An 18,947-nucleotide genomic window follows, 5' to 3' on the forward strand; every position below is an offset into this window, starting at 1 on the left:
CTCTTGCCCACCTAACCCTGCAGGGCAGGAGCCTCAGGCCCCGGGGGACGCCAGGCTGGCAGCTGCACTCACCTCTTCCCCGCCCGTCACAGCGCCCTCCTTCTCCAGACTCTTCCTGAGCAGCTTCAGCAAGTAGTCTGCTCGGGTCTGCAGCTGCTTCCCCTGGGGCTTTTTATCTGTCTCCACGGGCAGAATCTTCAACAGGAAAGGAAGAGAAGCACCCGGCATGGCCCACAGCCCGGTTAGTGGATCAGGATGAACAGAGATGACAAACAGCTGAACGATCCTTTCCCTCCCCAACCACCCAGAACACAGATAAAGCCTCAGATCCTATCTCATGTCCATGGCTCCCAGTCACTGAACATCCCTTATGAGCCGTTCTCATTTTACAAAATGGGATGGAGAAATCCAGCTCTCCCACTGGCTCCTACCTGTGCTGTTAACAGGGTAGAACAACTCAGGTAGGAGGGGCTTGTTGGCTTCGTCTGCTAGAGCATCCCAGCCGTCGTGGATTTCCTCCTTCCAGGAGCAGGGAATCCCTGGAGCTAGGTTAAAGCTTCGTTTTAGATTGAAAATGCTTCTTAGAGCATTGCCGGAGAGCACTGAGCTACGCCAGGACGCAGCTGGGCCTCCTGGCCAGGCTGGATGTGGTCTCAGTGCTTATGGCAGGGTGCTGGCACCCTCTGAGAACACCGCACCTGGGATGAGCACTGAGGGACGTGCCGGGAAAAGCCCTGCCGGGAGCCCAACATGGAGCGCATCCTACGAAAATTTGAGCCAGTCAGCTTTCCCTGCTTACAGCTCTGAGCACGGCCTCACTACTAGGCAGCCTGATGTGCAACGGATAGGGTGGGAGGCTTAATTTTGTGGGAGAAGTACAGCCCGTGTTTAACTCCATTACAAAAAATACCAAGGCATGGCTCATTCTTTCTCCAGGTGGAGAACTGACCCAATATCGTTTTAAAGAAAGTGCCAACAACTCAGGCTGAGGAGTGCTTTTATTATTAATAATCCAACCCTGGTATTTGTTGCAATGAGATCTAACCTACGATAAATATCAGAATTTTAAGATTTCTCCTATATATTTCCCCAAAATTTCACCTGGCTATTATCTTCAGCTCTGAAATAGTGCCACAGTCCACTAAAGACAGTAATGTTTTCAAGGATAGAAACCCCAGGAATTTACTGTTGTACTAATCTTTAATTTGATCCCCCACCCCTCAGAAAACAGTTAAAAGTAAGTCATTGATAAAAAGATATACAACAAATCTTCTAGAAATCTCCAGCACCACAGATAATCACTTACTTTGTCAGTTAACTTAAGCTCTGGGTCCGTTTTAATTAGCTCCCAGTTTCCATAGCCATGTTCATAAATTCCCAGCAATAGACGAGAGTCGTCCTCTACTCCCCATTCAACATCAAAATGTGCAGCCTTGACACGACAGGATAAGCAATATCTGAAAAGTTTTCCAAAGCAGGAAGACGTGAGAGGAGAGGCCTTTCTGATTTGGAAATAAACACAAATGAACATAGACAAAGCATTCTAGTACATCAAAAAGACAATGAAAATACTACTCTGTAACTTCAAATCTGTTTTCTAATGGCACAACCACCTGTGCATGGGTACATGTTATACTCACTTTTTTTTTTCTTCAGGGTCTACAGGGATAGATTTATGCAGCATCTCAAACTCTTCTTCATGTTGGATAATAGATTTCACATTAACCTGAACCCCAGATATCTTGATAGTTGGGCCTCTCTTTTTCCCTGGTCCTTTGCCTAAAGAACATCAATTGCATATTTGTTACATGAGAATTCACTGTTCAGAAGTGTACACAGAAGAAGTATACAGAATTCTCACTATACGTGAGAATTCATAGAAAACGCAGGTGAACAATCCTAAATGCTCTCTTATTCCCTCAATGTATATCTCTGGTTTACTGTTAATCCAAAGATACAATCAATAAGGCAAAAAGTTTTCTCAATTAATGTTTGTAAAATAATCTCTAAACAGTTCGGTTTTTTAAGATTTAGAATTTTTCAGTCCAGCAGTGTTTATAATTGTATTTTAATCTTCCTCTTTGTTTTATACTTTGGCTCTAAAACTAATGAAAGAAGATTTTCAAGGAGTGATATAAACACTTAAGATTTTTCTTTTGTTTTTCTAACCCATCGATAAATTTTTTTAAAATGAACTTCTTTACTATAAAAGCCTGAGATCAAGTTAATACCTAACACATTTGAAAGGATGAACAAAATAAGTCATGGAAAGGTTATCCCTAGCTCGAGTTTCAAATTAAAGTAATTTGAAGAGGCAAAAACAAAGCAGGTCAACTCTAACCACAGACTTTCTGGCCAAAGTCGAAATCCGTGATATAATGGCACTTGTCTGTGGGAGAAAAGACAGCCCCGGGGACAGGGATGAAGGCAAGGTTCTCCATGCGTTCCTTATTTGACAGTTCTGACTCTGGGCCATGCAAATGGTTTACATAATTAAAACACACACAGTTTCATAAAAACAAGAAAAGCAGTCCCTAGAAACTGAAATGTAAACAAAAGATACTGAACTACATATTATAAGTTGGTGGCATAACCACACAGGGAAAAGAACAATTTCAAACAATTTTAAAACACAGTACTTCGTACACTGCTAATGCATGGATTTTAAGGACAAAAAGAAATGCAAAAGAATCAGACTTTGCATTGAGAAGTCTTAGTGTTAACAGTAACACCGGGGGAATTCCTTGGCAGTCTAATGGTTAGGGCTCCAGGCTTTCACTGCCACAGCCCAGGTTCAATCCAGGGAACTAAGACCAAGCAAGCTGAGAGACAGCCAAAACAAACAAACAAAAATCCAAACCAAAAAAAAAAAAAAAACCAGTAAAATTGGATATTAATATTTGGAAACACGTGTGAGACAAATACATGATTATGCTAACATTTCTAGGAACAAAAATTTCTTGGCTTGAGAAAAGAGGTATCAATAATCTTACACTAGAATTGGAAATTGGATTCAGGACTACACTAAGTGCCAGTGTACAGAAAATACAGGTCTATGGAAGGGGCTTTCCTGGTGGCATATGCTAAAGAATTCGTCTGCCAATGCAGGAAACCTGGACTCAGGAATACACTCAATGCCAGTTTATAGAAAATACAGGTATATGGAAATAAGTTAAGTAATGCCCAGAGGAAGCAATCCATCAGATTCAGATTGTGAATAAGCAGAGAAAAGAGGTATGTGGGCGAGGGGGCACCTGTCACAAGGAAATATTCCCAAATATGCTGTGAGATGGACAAAGCAAGGTACAACAGTATGCATGCTACATCACCAACTGTGTTAAAATAGTATCTATTCCTTTTTTGAACATATATATATTTTACATTTCTAGAAAGAGACAAGAAACAGGGATAGTTGGTTTTCATTTTTGAGCCATATGAGTGTAATACTTATTCAAACCAATTACAAGGAAAAAAGAAAAGCACTGTAATGCTAAGGTTTACTTTTGAATGTATTCTGGGTGCTATAAAAGCACAAATTTGGATCATTGTCCATACCACTCAAGTTTTTCTTTCTTTCATGGGGAAAAAAAAACAAAAACCACACCTAAAAAATGTTTTTGACTATATTCAAGGTATTTTAAAATTCTATTACTTTCAGTAATAGTATAAAGAAGAAAATTTCGGAGCACAAATAATGCTCTACTTGGTGAAATAGCTAACACTGCAAGGCAAACATGACGACAAGCACTTCACATGTATGAAATTATTCAAGTGGCCATCCAAGCCCACTGACTCAGGGCTACTACTCCATTCTGCACCAGATCCTTGAAAGGCTATCACTTGTCTCAGATCTTGCAGCTGAGAACCATCAGGACCAAGATTCCAGGTACACTGGCTGCCTCCCACATGTGAACCCTTAATCACAGCTGACAGAGCCTCCTGTGAGTAACCTCAGTGAAGGGAGACAAGAATGGAGGCAACTGCACAGATACACCACAGGCCAGGGAACTGGAATGGTCACACCTTCATCTCTTTGAGGGTCAACTGTAAGGGCATCCTTTAACAACAAGGACCTCAGCTCTCTCCTGACACCTCCTGCTTGTAGAGGACAGGCAAAAGTGCTTTTGGTGTATAAGAGAAAACATGCTACAGGTCAAATTCTAGTGCCAAAAAAGACTCACGCTCACAAAGAGTTTTATAATATTCAGCTACTGCTTTGTCTATTTGGATTAATCCTCTAAATCCTTTACACAACAAAACAACACCTGTATGTGCATCCAAGATAATTCCTTCTGGTGCTCTGTAATGTGCTCTCTTGCAACCACGATACAATCGTGCCCAGTCAGGCTTTACCTCCTCAAATCTTTACATCATCCAAGCCAACGTGAACTTTCTACAGTAACATTAAAAGAAATCATTCCACTTGTTCAGTGCTCTGCACCCTGGGCCAATCAACTTCGTTTGGGAGTAAATCTTTGGGATCTAACAACTGAGCTCACATAAATAAAGGCAGGTGAGAATACACACTTCCAAAAAGGAGGGCAGCACAGGATACAAGTGTGAAGAAAGAGTGAGGAGAAGAGACCCCTGAGCAGCAGAGATCCCGATCCAGGTCTGTGAGCATCACTGAGGCAGACTTGCTGACTTACCCTCGCTGGCATTTTCTTTCAGCTGCTCTTCATATTCCTGCATTGCTGACACACAGCTGTTGTGAATCAGTTCCCCCAAGCGCTTCAGATCCGCCACAGACTTATCTACCAGCTCAGCATCACGTGCGATGCACTCCAGCCTGAGGAGAGACACATACCGGGACAGCCCTCAAGGCCTGTGCCCAAGTGAGCTACCGCTTGGTTTTGCGTAAGCTTGTTCCTGCAAAGACACTTTTCTCTTCATTCCTCATCTGACTGTTCAAGGCTCCAACAAGAACCCTCCAGCAGTGACTATGACTAACTTACTCACTTTCCATCATAAAGAATTTGACTTGGAAGAGTCCACAAAAACAGACTAATTCAGAAAACGGGGGAAAGGGCTCAGCTTTCTTTATTAACTAAATGGGCCGTCGGGTGACGTGCCCAGAAGCTATCAGCACTAGTTTGCCTCTTTGTGCTCACTTTCCTTTCTCCAGCCTACTTCCATTCACTGCAATGTTCCTAGAAGCAAAGTGCAGTTACATCTGCAAAATGTTTTGTTGATCTCCAAGTCATCTGGAGCATGTCATGTCTAAAAAATCACTGTCAATAGGTGCCAGACCTTAAAAATGGAAAACAGAACCAAAAAAAGAAACTGCTACATAACAGAAGGGAAAAAGAGGTGGATAAGAAACTATTGTGTTACTAAGCTTACCGTTCAAGAGGGAGACCAAACTTCTTATACGCCTTGATGAACCTAGGAAAATGATTAATAAATCACATTTAAAAAGCAGACTTCGGCTATGCTGGTGCAAACACATCCTGTGACGAAATATAAGCCATAAAAATGGTCAAAAACATGAAAATGGTCAAAAAGAGATTTTGCCCAATCCTTGCAACTGCCACTACACGAGTAAATATTGAATGCCTTTGAAAATGGCCAACTTAAAATGAGTGCTAAAAAGCTTTTCAAACCAAAGATCAACTTTATTCTCAGTGACTGGTCATGAAACTGCTTAGGGATGTAATTGAGTATGGTGGCTTAACTCTGCTGCTAAGTCGCTTCAGTCGTGTCTGACTCTGTGTGACCCCATAGACAGCAGCCCAGCAGGCTCCCCCGTCCCTGGGATTCTCCAGGCAAGAACACTGGAGTGTTCTTCTCCAAGGAAATGGCTTAACTCTAGTACTATCAGTTTTAGAAGGTACAAGTTAATAGGTAATAGGTAATAAATGATTTAGTAACCACAACTCTTATGATAAAATCCCATACAGTTTTACTGGTCTATTCAGTCCACTGCTGTTACTTCCAATTCCATACTACAATATTTTCCATTATGTTCTGGTCAATAATACAACTAGAAGAGTTTTAGGACTGCCTCAAGTACTTTTTGTAATGAGGCAAACTAAAATATATGATTTTAAACTTTTTAGGCAAAACTATTTTGGAAACTCTGACTCCTTCTGCCAAACGGTGTCTCCAACCTAAAACCTAATCATCCTTCCACAAGTCTCTAGCCTAAACTATGCTAAATGCCAATATATGTGTAATCTGTTCCCCTCCCTAGAGCCAATCACTAGCACTTTCACTAAAAACCAAGATTCACAATATATGAAGGTCATCACTATAAAATGCCAAATTATCTGGTTAGCTAACAGTGAAAGAAGAGATACCATGGAGAAAAAAATGAAAAGAGAAGGCGTAGCGATTCTTAAAAGTGGTGATGAATGTGACAACAGCTAAGAAACAACATCAAAGGAACAGCATGGGTACAAGGATTAGGAAAGTGCTGTGTGTGAAAGCCAGCCTGAGGGCTACTCCCCAACTCTGCATTTCTCTTTCTTGACATATACTCACATACTTTACATCTGAAATATGTCCTTTGAGCCTACTTCAAAATAATAGTGAGACAGAGAAGCATTCTAGGAATGATGGAGTAATAAGAACCCCTGAAAATCTGCTCCTTCACAAAAGCAACAAGAACACTGGCAAAAACTGTCCAAGTCAACTTTGTTGGAATGCTGGAAATTAATCAAAGGCTTGCAGCTAACTTATAAGCATATATTCAAGAAAATAGCTGAATCTCAGTATGAATGGTGAGCTCTCTGCCATTTTGACTTGCTCTATTTCCCGTGCCCTCTCCCCAGCACCAAGACTGCCTTGAAAACCCCTTTTCTAGCTACAGCAGCCAGCAAACAGCAACACAGCAGCCATTACAGGGAGCAGAATGGGCCTGGAGCTCCACAGAAGCTTCTTCCCCAGAGCACAGTGCTATCTGGCCTGACCGATGGCACCCTGAGAAACTCCATTCTCAGGCTTGTCTTCATTTGACTTGGGTCTTTGTGAAGACACTGTCCATAGTTCATCAGTCAAAAATTAATTAGAGACAAAGGTTTAACACCATGGCTGCCTGAAGCAGCATTATAAGCTGGGGATGAATAAGCTGATCAAGAACTGCTATGGAAAAACTGGGGTGTTCACAGGTGAGAAGATGTTCACAGGCGTCTTTGAAAAGCTCAGACATATTCCCGGGAATCTAGAAGGCTGCACATGTGTAGGGCTGTGTGCAGGCACAGCAAAGACACAAGAAGCCGTTCATCTCTCACCTCTGACCAGTCCTCAGGCTCCACACAAACACGAGCTGAAGGATAAGGCAAAGTCGTAAACTGCCTGCAAGAGCACTGAACACATGCCTCAGCATTCACAAGGAGTCCTTCAGCAAAGGCTGGAGATTTACTGTTTGGTAGACTTAAGGTGCTTAAGAAAGCCTCTGCCCAATCATTAGCTGAGCTCTAAGCTAAATGAGCAGAGACTTCACAGAACTAGTCCAGAAAAGTTACTAAGTAAGCAAACAATGACAACAATGAACAGCAAACACAAAAAACTGGCTGGCAGGGGGATTCTGATGTCCAGACTAGCCACACTGTACCACTTAAAATGTCCAGTTTTCAACAAAAAGTTATAGGAAACAAGAGAGTATAATCCATATACAGGGGAAGAAGGCAGTTTTCAATGGAAATAGTCTCTAGGAAATCCAAAAGTTGAACTTAATAGACAAAGGATTTAATCAACTATTGTAAATATATACAAGAACTAAAGGAATCCATGTCTGAAGAATTTAATGAAAATTTGAGAATGATGTATCACTAAATGGAAAATACTAGCAGAGATGGAAATTATATAAAGGAGTCACATATAAACTGGAGTTGAAAAGTACAATACATAAGATGAAAAAAAATCACAGGAGTAGATGTGAACTGACAGAAGAAAAACAACAGTGAAAAGGTAAATCAACTGAGACTATCCGATGTTAAAGAGAAAAAGAATAAAGACTATCCTTCAAAAACAAAGGAGAAATTGACATTCCCCAATAAATCAAGACACAACTTGTTGCTGCAGACCTGCCCTAAAAGAAATACTAAAATAGAGTACTTGGGGCAGAAATGAAAACACATGAAATAACTCAAATCCACATGAATAAACAAGAGCCTCAGGAGGATACCTGAGTAAGTAAAAAACAGTGTACACGTATTTTTTTCAGTAATTTTTTACTTCATTCTGAAGGAGATCAGCCCTGGGATTTCTTTATAGGGAATGATGCTAAAGCTGAAACTCCAGTACTTTGGCCACCTCATGCGAAGAGTTGACTCACTGGAAAAGACTCTGATGCTGGGAGGGATTGGGGGCAGAAGGGGACGACAGAGGATGAGATGGCTGGATGGCATCACCGACTCGATGGACGTGAGTTTGAGTAAACTCCAGGAGCTGGTGATGGACAGGAAGGCCTGGCGTGCTGCAATTCAAGGGGTCGCAAAGAGTTGGATACGACTGAGCGACTGAACTGAACTGAATGATTTTAAACCTGACAATAAAAGCACAAAAAGGGAGAAGGAATGTACCTAAATTGGAGTTAAGTTTTAGAATACCACTGAAATTAAGTTGATACTAGTCCAAACTAAATTGTTCTAAGTTAAAATATTAATTATAATCTCCAGGGAAACCACTAAGAAAATAATTTTTAAAATGTAAAAGAAACAAGAAAACTAAAATAGTATACTAAAAATCATGCAATACAGAAGAAGGCAGTAATGGGGGAAATAACAAAACAAAAAAGATACAAGACATAAAAAACAAACAAAAATGCAGACATAAATTCTATTTTATCAGTAATTGCATTAAATGTAAATGATTTAAAGACTTCAATCAAAACAAAGAAACCAATAGAATGAATTTTAAAAAATCATCTAAATACAGCCTGTAAGAGTTGCAAGTTAGATTCAAAGACACAAATAGATTGCAATAAAAAAGGGAAAAGATACCACACATACAATATCAAAAGAGTTAGAGTATCTACATGAGTACTGAACCAAGATATAAACTTTCAGACATAAACTGCTGCTGGAGACAAAGGACATTTTATAACGAGAAAAGGGCCAGTCCATCAACACAACACATCATCAAGTATACACACCTAACAGCAGAGCCCCAAAATATGGGACGCAGTAACTGACAAAATAGAGGAAATAAATAATACAGCAACAATAGAGATGTCAACACCCATTTCCAATAATGCATAGGACAATCAGAGAACACAGAAGACCTGAAAAGCAGTAAACCAAGCAGGCCTAGTGAACACCTCTGGCACCTCCCACTTAGCCATAGCACAACACACAGCATTCTCTGTGTGACACTCGGGGCAGGGGCGGCAGAAGCAGGGCCACATACAAGATGGACTACCGATTCGCAAGGGTTAAGACGATGCCCAGGGGAAGGCTGCTGACGTCTTATCAATGCTTGTATGTATTTACGTTTTTCCATAATAAAGAAAGAAGAACAGAACAGGTATAACATTTAGTGGGAAACAACGACCTCATGGTTTCAAATACTGACTTAAAAGGACTACATGATACAGTTAAATTAATAATATGGATTAGATCATAAAGCTAGCTATCTTCACAGTTTCTACTTTCTTCACCTGTTTAAAAAGATAACAGAAACTAGGGGGAAATGGTGTCAATGCAACAATTTTAGATTTTTCTGGAGGGCAGAGGGATTCAATCAGATACCAACAAATGTGTAATAAGTACTGAAATAGAAAGATACCTAAAACTGGCTGAAAGTGACAAGAAGCAAGCTGCCGAACAATATGCTGTGTATAACAACATGTGTGTATTAGTAAACCAAACTGATACCAGTATTAACACTAACAGAAAGTAAACTGGGGTTATCTGTACTGCTTTAATTTTTTATATTATACCATTTCTTCTATATACACTGTTAAATATGCATGCATGTATGTACTCAAATTCTTCAATAAAAACAAAAGAAAGTTCCAGCCCAAGGTGACCTCCAACAGCCTCTTTCCTCGTGGCTGGACTTTCTTCATCATGAAATGTTCAGAGCAGAGAACAAGAAGTAAACAAAGAGCTCAACTGAGGAAAAGCCTGGAGAAGGCAGAATCATCCCGGGGTCTTGGGCACGACTCGTCTCCCTGCTGCCCTCCGCCCTGTCCCCCAGGTCAGGGACGCATCACCTGAGGCTTACAGCATGCCCACCCACACGTGAGGGGAGGGAGAGCGGGGCCTCCACCAACCTCCGGATCTCGGCGTCTGTGAACCCCTCCACCAGGTCCTTCCGCACACTTCGGGGACGCCCTCTGCGCTTGGGCTTCTTGTCGTCATCAGAGTCATCTGTCTCACTCTCAGAGGCAGAGGACCTCTGGGCCTGTCTCTTGGACTCAGTATCAGAGTCACTGTCATTTGTCTGAGCCTGAAAACGCAAAGTTACACTGTAGCAAATGCCAGGTCCAAGTGATCTAAGGACTAAGACCAGCCCATCTTAACTCCTTAAAGCTCGGAACTTCCTATTTATCAGGCAAGTCAATCTGCCTTTAAGAAAGGAGGAGGCAGATAGCATGCAATGAAAGAAGATCTGCTTGTGTATTCACACTGCCAGAGACATACAGTCTCTGGTCATCATTAAGTACATACTGTCTCTGGTCATCTGGTCATCATTAAGTACACTGGAATAAAAATATCTGGATTGTAGGTTCATGTTTATTTCCTTGGGCAAATTACCTCTCCATGCCTTTGTTTTCCATTTGTAAAATGGGAATAATAGCACCTATAATACAGGGTTTTCATATGAACTAAATGAATCAGTTACTGTAAAAGCACTGACTTATGCCTGGTACACTGTGCATACTCAGTGACAACTACTATGAGCTAATATTGATTTACTAGGATCTTAGGCAAACCTGAGTGTGCTATCACCAACAAACTGAGTAATAAAAACAGAGTTTATCTATTTCTATGTTCTTGCAAAAATCAAATTAGATAGTGCCTATGATGGCACTTTGTAACTGAAGCACCTTTATATAATCTCTTACTAAGTATTTATACCAAGTGCTATGAACGAGCATTTACAGAGGAAGAGACATTTGACTCTGAAAGCTGAAGGCCTCGCCAACCAGAGCCCAACTGTTAAAATTACTACTTTTAGTCTCAGGTGCAAAAGGCAGCCTTGTGTCAAACTCAAATCACGTCCAGCCATCTCACAAAGGGCCAAGATGTAGAGATCGAACGTCTCCCAGGTACGCTCCTGGGCCCTGTGCAAGCTTCCACTTCCCTCTGCTAAGTTCCCGAAACTCTGCCCTGGAACCCTGCACGTCAGAAACACATCCGTCTCTTTTGTCTCACTTGATCACCTTTTTAGTGGAACTCCGAATTCGAGGCAACATGTAAATCTCTTCCAGCTCCTTCTGCCGCTCTTCCTCCTCCACTTTCTTCCTTTGCTCCTCTGGGATGATCTCATCCCAGTCCTTGTGAGGACGCTCGTCAAGCTCTTCTTCATCCTCCATCGTTGCAAAGTTGGCAACCTTACAACAAAAGGACTTCACTGTCTGACCGACATTTCACTATTTCCCAAACACCATCTACTGAAACACCAACTCATGCAGTGTTTTGAATCTAAAATGCTATGAATAAGAGGACTCTTATATTACATAATCAAAAAAATCAGTTTTCTACTAATTTCTCCCTTATCCCCTCAACAAAATCTACTCGCCGAGTTCTAAAGTTCATCAGGAATTTTACTGAAGAATAAAGAAAGATAAAAATATACAAGCTGTCTTATGTTTTATTAAAAGACGTGCTATTAAATCATACACATTTTCTAATATATTAACTAGAACTTTTAGATTTATTTAGATGACAATATTTGCAGGGAATTCCCTGGTGGCCCAGTGGTTAGGACTCCATGCTTCCACTGCAAGACTGCAGCGGATGGACACAGGTTTGATCACTGGTCAGGGAACTAAGATCCCACATGCTGTGCTGTGTGGCCAAAAATAAAGTAAATATAGATCATCACATCCGAACCCCTAATGTTAGCCCAGTGTGGACTGACAGGCCTGTGCATTGTAAGCTGATACTGAATAGAGCTCATCTGAAACAAAGCACAACTCAAAGCAGTAGCTACTGTCTAGTCAACTGGTTACCTGATTCACTTTTATTAAAAGTACAGAAGCTAACAGTATTTCATAATTTCACATGCTCAAAAGTGCGTTAGTCTCAGGAATAAAAACGAAAACATAAAATGCAAAAAATTCAAGCAAACTGGGAATAATATTCCATTTACTTCATTTTGTAGTCTGGTCACTAAGTCATGTCTGACTCTTGTGACCCCATGGACTCCTCTGTCCATGGGATTTTTCAGGCAAAAATACTGGAGTGGATTGCCATTGCCTTCTCCAGGAGATCTTCCTGACCAAGGGATCAAATCCCAGTCTTCTGCACTGTAGTAAGATTTTTTACCAACTGAGCTATCAGGAAAGCCTGATATCAGACATTTAATTATATTTATACAGACATAATATGTATCCCAGAAAGAAAGGCATCTGCATGTATGAGTTTGAAAGCCTTAGACTACGGCTACAGAGAAACATCTACCAACTCTGGCCACTTCTGAGCAGTGGTGGGCAGGCCCCAGGTCAGGACTGAAGTTAAAGAGGTTTACGAGGTTCCATTCCTCAAAATAACTTAAGAGCTGACACTGAAATCAGAACTTTCGGGCAAAATTAACTCTAATTTCCAACATGGATATCATGTCTTCACAATCAGAATTTTAATATTACAGGACAAAACCAGAGGTATGTAATTTCTGAGATTTAAAATTTAACATTTTTCTGTTCCATAAAATGAATCATCTGACTGATCTCTCAAGTTAAGCACTGTTTTTAACTACTTTAGATCTCACTTTGAAATGGTATTAGTTGATACAAATACCAATACTACAGATACATCAGGGGTTCATGCAGTTGGGAATTTAACTTTCCCAAGAGTAGAATAGCACTCTACAGGCCAGAATCCCTGTCTAAGAAGTAATAACAACTCCAAACATGTGTGACTTTAGGAAATCTACTTAGCCTCCTTACATCTCAGTTTCCTCATCTATAAATGATGATAAGTGACTCCAACATAATATTGTTGTAAAAACTGAAAGACTGATGTACAGAATGTACTTAAAACAGTGCTTACAGTATAGTAAGAATTTTCTAAGGATTGGTTATTATTACTTAAGAAACATGTAGTCATAAATATCTCAAAGAAATGTTTGTTATGTTTCCAACAAGTTAAATTAGCTTAACAAAAAAGAATTATTAGGAAAAGAAAGTCAATTCAGTGATGCACTCCAGACATAGAGTCCCTATTTAAGCCGAATCCTACCTAACCTGATGCTGAAACATAATGGCCAAAAGGGCCTTATAAAAGACAAGTATCACCAATAATCTGGCTTCTGATCAATCTGTAATATGCAGAAGTTTTTCAGATCTAAATAATCATATAATATTTTGACTAGGACACCATCATGAAGATTATTTCTGTTTAAGAAGGGAGCATTAGTCACAGAAGTGAAATCCAGTTGAAATGCTAACAATTCACCTCCATCTTCTGCATCCTTAAGACACATTAACTCTGACCCTAGAGCTCTGTGATCCACTCAGCCCCTTTCTTCTTCTCCCACTGCGACAACTTCCACCTGTGGCCAACCCTGGACTTCATCACAAAGTACTGCTTCCTCCCAAACACTTCTCAGTCCTAGTGGGTCTACCACACATACTCATCCATGTAGCCTCTTACCCTCTTCTCTAACATGCTCGGAACCAACCAATGATGAATCCACTCAACCACATTCTCCCTTGAATCTGGGCAACTCTTTGCCACTTTGATGACTCTTCTGTGCCTCCTAAGCCAATCTTCCACCTTGGGATGAACAACTGATCCAGTTTTTCTGACCTCAAGTAATGCTGGAGAGTCATTTGATCCTGCTGACTTGCTCTAACATGAAGCCCCACCTTCTAAATTCAGCTCTAGTCCCTATCAAGTTCCTCCCAGCAACTCCTGGCCCCTGGATGGCACCATCCCAAAACTTCTCCACTGCTCAGTAAACACCTCACTTACTGGTAAGTAAGGTCACCACCTGGAGCTTCTGCATCTTCTCTCCCCTCTCCTTCCAAAGTGGATTCTTCTTCTGTCTTTCGAAGGCCAGTTCTCCCATCTGTGCTTTTGATTGTATCCCTTCCACTCTCCTCCTGGGCAATGTGTAACCAATTATCCTTCTTTCCTTAGAACTTCCAGTGTTTTCCTATTCTCAAGCTCTTTCCTCAAGCTAGAAACATGGTAACACCTTTAAAAAACCTTACCTTGCCTGACCCTTCATCATTATAAATTACTTTCACTGTTTTCCTTACTAAGCTTTTTAATAAAGTCTATACTCAATGCGGTCACCTCCTACTCATCCGGTATCCAGCTTTTGCGTTTGGTCCTGATCTCATTTAATTTTCTATCAAATACCACCAACCATCCCACAACTTCCCTAATGCCACGAAGTCATCAGGAGCCTCCCCACTGCCACCTTCTATTTTCACACCTCTGACCTCTCTTTGTTATGATTCTATTAACGTCTCTCCCGGAGCTCCACATTATCTAGTTCTCCACCTGTCCCACTGACAGCGTATTTGCAGCCTTACTCACACCAACTATTTTTCTTCTGTCCACTGACTCTGGGCAAGATGGACTACTTTGGTGGTCACCCCCATGGGAAGGACTGTACAGTCTATATTCACACCATACTTGGAACTCTGGAGAGTGATTTTTAAGGGGTATGAATTAAGTTAGGTAAAAAGAAAAGCCCAGAGTGTCTTGCACTGACAAAGTACTGACAGGCATTACTTATTATTGGTTCACAAATCAATGCCAAGGACTTTCTCAGACAATGATTTTAATACCTTAAATTGTGACAGAAGTTCATCTGTTGCACTTGTTGAGACTTCATTCTCTCTGGTTTCAGCCAAGCGCAAAATTTCATCTATATCCATTTCCTAAAAGAACATGGTGAAAAGCCAACAGTGGTCAGCATTCACTGAGAATACTGGTGCAAATAAACCAACCCTCTTCTCTGATTCCATTTTCTTTTACACTCACAGTTTTTATAATGTTTTATATCCAACATTTCAAACTACTATTTATACAAATCATAGGATGACACTTCAGAAATTTCAAGAAATAAAATTGGAATAAAAAACAGCAAAGTCAAAACCCTCCATGATTTTCTCATTTTTTCCCATTCAATTCTGTAAGCACTTTCAGCCATATAAGGAAAAAGAGAAACTATGTTCTGCAAGTAACTACTCTTTCTTTAGAAAAGTCTCAGGCTCAGAATGTGCTTCCAGAAAAGTTTAGACTCTCACAGATGATACTTATCAAGACATTCTTTCCCCTTGCTGTTAATTACCTGAGGCTCTGATTCTTCCCCTTCAAGCTCTTTGAAGAGATCCTCTGCTCCAAATTTCAAAATCGCCGTCAGCTCTTCTTTATTAAAAGGATTTGAACTGTAGAAGTAAAATGTAGTTGTAATCTCTTAGGGACATCAAATAACCTCTACTGAGTTCTAAATATATATTCTTCCTAAAGAGGTCCAACTACTGGTGAGAACAGAAATTCTGCCACAAGAAAAATGATCTCACAAATATTTCATGGTTTTTAATCCACAGGATGAGTCTGCAGTGGTAAACTTAACAAAAGACTAAGACAGCAATTCTTTTCTGGTTGGTTCATATATTTACATGGGTAAGCAAGAAAGGTAATTAGCAACATGACAGAAGGGAATCCTCTATTCATCCTTTAATTCAGAAAGTTATTGTTCACCAAGAATTTTCAAACACCTGCTCTCTGGTCCAAAATAAAAGAACAAGCTTTTTCTGTCCTAGTTTTCTTTTTAGTGGAAAATCATCATCACCTAATTAGAAAGGGCTCATTTGATTTAACCTGTAACACAACTGTTAAGACTGCCACAGAAGATACTCAACAATCTGGTCAAAATGTAAACTCTCTAAGAGAAATTGTTGTGCTTCCAAATAAAGCTAGCTGAAACTTAACTATTTTCCTTTCATACCCTTTCGTTTTCAGTAGGAAAGGCAATCTCCACACCCAACATTTTTACCAATAATAAGAAACGGCTGCCAACTCAACCTGCTGCAGCCTCGCTGCTGAAAAGTCCAAGGCAATACGTGCCAGGCAGGAAGCCTGAGGGCGAGCACACAGCTGCCACTGCTGCTGCTGTGTCATACAGGACAGGCAGAGGCAAAAGCAAGAGGCTGGAGAGGAGGGCAGCAAAGACAAGAGGGCACACGCAGAGGGCTGGTACCCCCAAAAAAAAGAAAAAAGAGGAGGGCAGCAAAGACAAGAGGGCACATGCAGAGGGCTGGTACCCCCCAAAAAAATGAAAAAAGAGGAGGGCAGCAAAGACAAGAGGGCACATGCGGAGGGCTGGTACCCCCCAAAAAAATGAAAAAAGAGGAGGGCAGCAAAGACAAGAGGGCACATGCGGAGGGCTGGTACCCCCCCAAAAAAATGAAAAAAGAGGAGGGCAGCAAAGACAAGAGGGCACACGCAGAGGGCTGGTATGCCAAAAAAAAAAAAAAAAAAAAGGAAGGAGAAATGGGGAAGGCAAAATAAAATCAAAGTGTCATCTTGCAGTTTTGGCTTGGTCCTTTCCAGGTAATCAACGGATTAATGTCTGTTGTAGAGCATCTCATGAGAAGAATGAATGAATTACACAAAATGACAATGTAAAATTGATGTCTGCTACCTCTCCCACCTTTCTGGCACTTACTTGGACCTCCCAGAGTTGTTTTCCAGAACCGTTCGGCCAGTGGTATCCATGCGCTGAATCACCAGGTGGTCCAATACCATCTTCTTCTTGGCCCGTTCTATGATCTCTTCCTCCACGGTCCCCTTTGTAACCAAGCGGTAAATATTTACCTGTAGGAAAAGGCAATGTTATGCTTATGGCCTGTTCACACACATAGAAAGTTATTTCTGCCTAAAACCAAGAGGGGAAATTAAAAAAAAAAAAAATCTGTTCTCTGCTATGGCTTACTACTTGTAAGTCATTGATCCAAGCAGACAACTTAAGCATTAATATATATTATATCTTCTACTATGGGCAGCATGCTACATTCTTAAATAAAAATTGCCTCTAAGAACTATTATTATAGCCTTGACCTAACAATAAAAATGCTGCTGAAGAATTATCTGTTTTACCAAAACTGAATCTCCAACCACATATGAAACTTAAATGGTAGCTAATACTGGAACAGACTTTGAAATCCATCCTTGAAGGAACAAGTGCGTACTTGAGCAGCATACAGCAGCGCTAACACTGACCATGTTAACAGAAGTAGACTGTGCTGAACAATGTGAATATCACAACTTTTCTATACAAAAACAGAAATTTTTAATTCTAAGTCTATTCATCATGTACCTTTGAGTAAGCCAGAAAGTTACTGGTCATACACGTTACAAACAGTGAAAAAGAACTGGTCCATAACTACAGGCTCATCTCATCTCAGCCCTAAAGACAGCGTCTCTCTACGAGCTAATTAACAGGTATCTACCCAGAGACAATGACCTCCCCTCCAAGCCACTTCCAAAGGCTTCTCCACTGACCTGCTTCTTCTGACCAATTCTGTGGGCTCGGGCTTGTGCCTGCAAGTCGTTCTGGGGGTTCCAGTCAGAGTCAAAGATGACAACTGTGTCCGCTGAAGCCAAATTGATTCCCAGGCCACCAGCCCTTGTCGAGAGCAGGAAACAGAAGTCCTGTACACAATGCAATATACTACTTTATGCAGTGGCCTCTCAGAAACAGCCTCACAGTCCAACAAGCCCTCACACCTGGAAACCCCTGCAGGTGCGAAGAAAAGTGAGATATGATGGACAAACTTTATGGAGGCTACAAGAATGTCAGGGACTTGATGGCAGAGTGAATTTTCATTTGATTAAAAGGTAAGAGTTGGTGCAATGAGCTAAGGGAGTCAAGTAGAAATGGATAAGGCAATAGGAGCAGAAGAATTAGTGGTCTTGCCCAACTAAAGCTAGTATACAAGTAGTTAACAGAAACCAGACAAACTTAGTTATCAACAGATCACTTCAGTACGTTGTCTACACACTTATTTCCTGGGTAAAGGAGAGTTATGCCATGTAAGGCAGGCAGTCCGTATAAGCAAGGAAACTTTATTGAGCAAATGTCCATTCATTTATTAGGCTGCTGAGGAATACAGAAACACTGTACTGACAGGCGACATGACGGAGCCACTGGTAGCACAGGGCCCTCAGTCACCACGGACATGCACCAAGGAAACCAGGGAAGGACAAGCTGAAGAGCCGCATACGGGAAAGACCCAGGCCCTGATGCATCCCAGCTTCCACAGCAACGGCATAACAGAGACTGGGCAGGCAGCCCACGCCCATCTGCATCTCGTGAAGGTGGTATCTGCATCTCAAACACTGGTAGTTCTGAGTTATCTTTTGATAGATGGCTGTACTTAATACATATACATAAATGCAATGAAAGGGTCTCCCCAGTCTGAATAACAGTCATTCACCAACACTGTTGGAGAACTAAAAATAGAGAGAGCTGTCTCACAAGAACTTTAAACAGTTCCAAGAGAGAACTGATCGCCAGGGGTGTTGAAGCACTGAGTCTGTGATCCTTGGTAGAAATACCCAGCAGTTCCACACTCTAGAGCGAAGCCCACAGGTAAACACTTGAGAATAAGACATCTAAAACATAAACGACATCTGAGCTCTGAATGATCATAAAAAATTATTTTCGATGGCATTCTTTATCAAAGGTAGTATGCAGTATATTAAGATATTAGTTATATCTATTACCAAATAGGTAAAGGTTAAAAAAACTATGAAACTAAAGGGTGAGGTAAAATAGAAGTATTCATACATAAAAGTATAAATATAGGGACT

The 18,947-nt window shown here is 40.9% G+C and overlaps 1 protein-coding gene across 3 annotated transcripts in view; it reads right to left on the minus strand.

Moving 5' to 3' along the window:
- The window catches only part of CHD2 (chromodomain helicase DNA binding protein 2), a 109,696-nt gene that overhangs the window by 26,095 nt on the left and 64,654 nt on the right, over positions 1-18,947 (minus strand). For all 3 annotated transcript variants that reach the window (XM_005891569.3, XM_070358737.1, XM_070358736.1), the window contains 11 exons: positions 17,637-17,786; positions 16,801-16,949; positions 15,421-15,517; positions 14,915-15,007; positions 11,333-11,503; positions 10,220-10,395; positions 5,344-5,385; positions 4,650-4,789; positions 1,641-1,779; positions 1,307-1,457; positions 73-195 (listed from right to left, as the gene is read on the minus strand). In XM_005891569.3, the coding sequence (XP_005891631.2) occupies positions 73-195; positions 1,307-1,457; positions 1,641-1,779; positions 4,650-4,789; positions 5,344-5,385; positions 10,220-10,395; positions 11,333-11,503; positions 14,915-15,007; positions 15,421-15,517; positions 16,801-16,949; positions 17,637-17,786 (1,431 nt within the window). The remainder of the gene's footprint in view (positions 1-72; positions 196-1,306; positions 1,458-1,640; positions 1,780-4,649; positions 4,790-5,343; positions 5,386-10,219; positions 10,396-11,332; positions 11,504-14,914; positions 15,008-15,420; positions 15,518-16,800; positions 16,950-17,636; positions 17,787-18,947) is intronic.

Source organism: Bos mutus, chromosome 21, assembly GCF_027580195.1.
Source record: "Bos mutus isolate GX-2022 chromosome 21, NWIPB_WYAK_1.1, whole genome shotgun sequence".
NCBI classification, from domain to species: Eukaryota; Metazoa; Chordata; class Mammalia; order Artiodactyla; family Bovidae; genus Bos; species Bos mutus.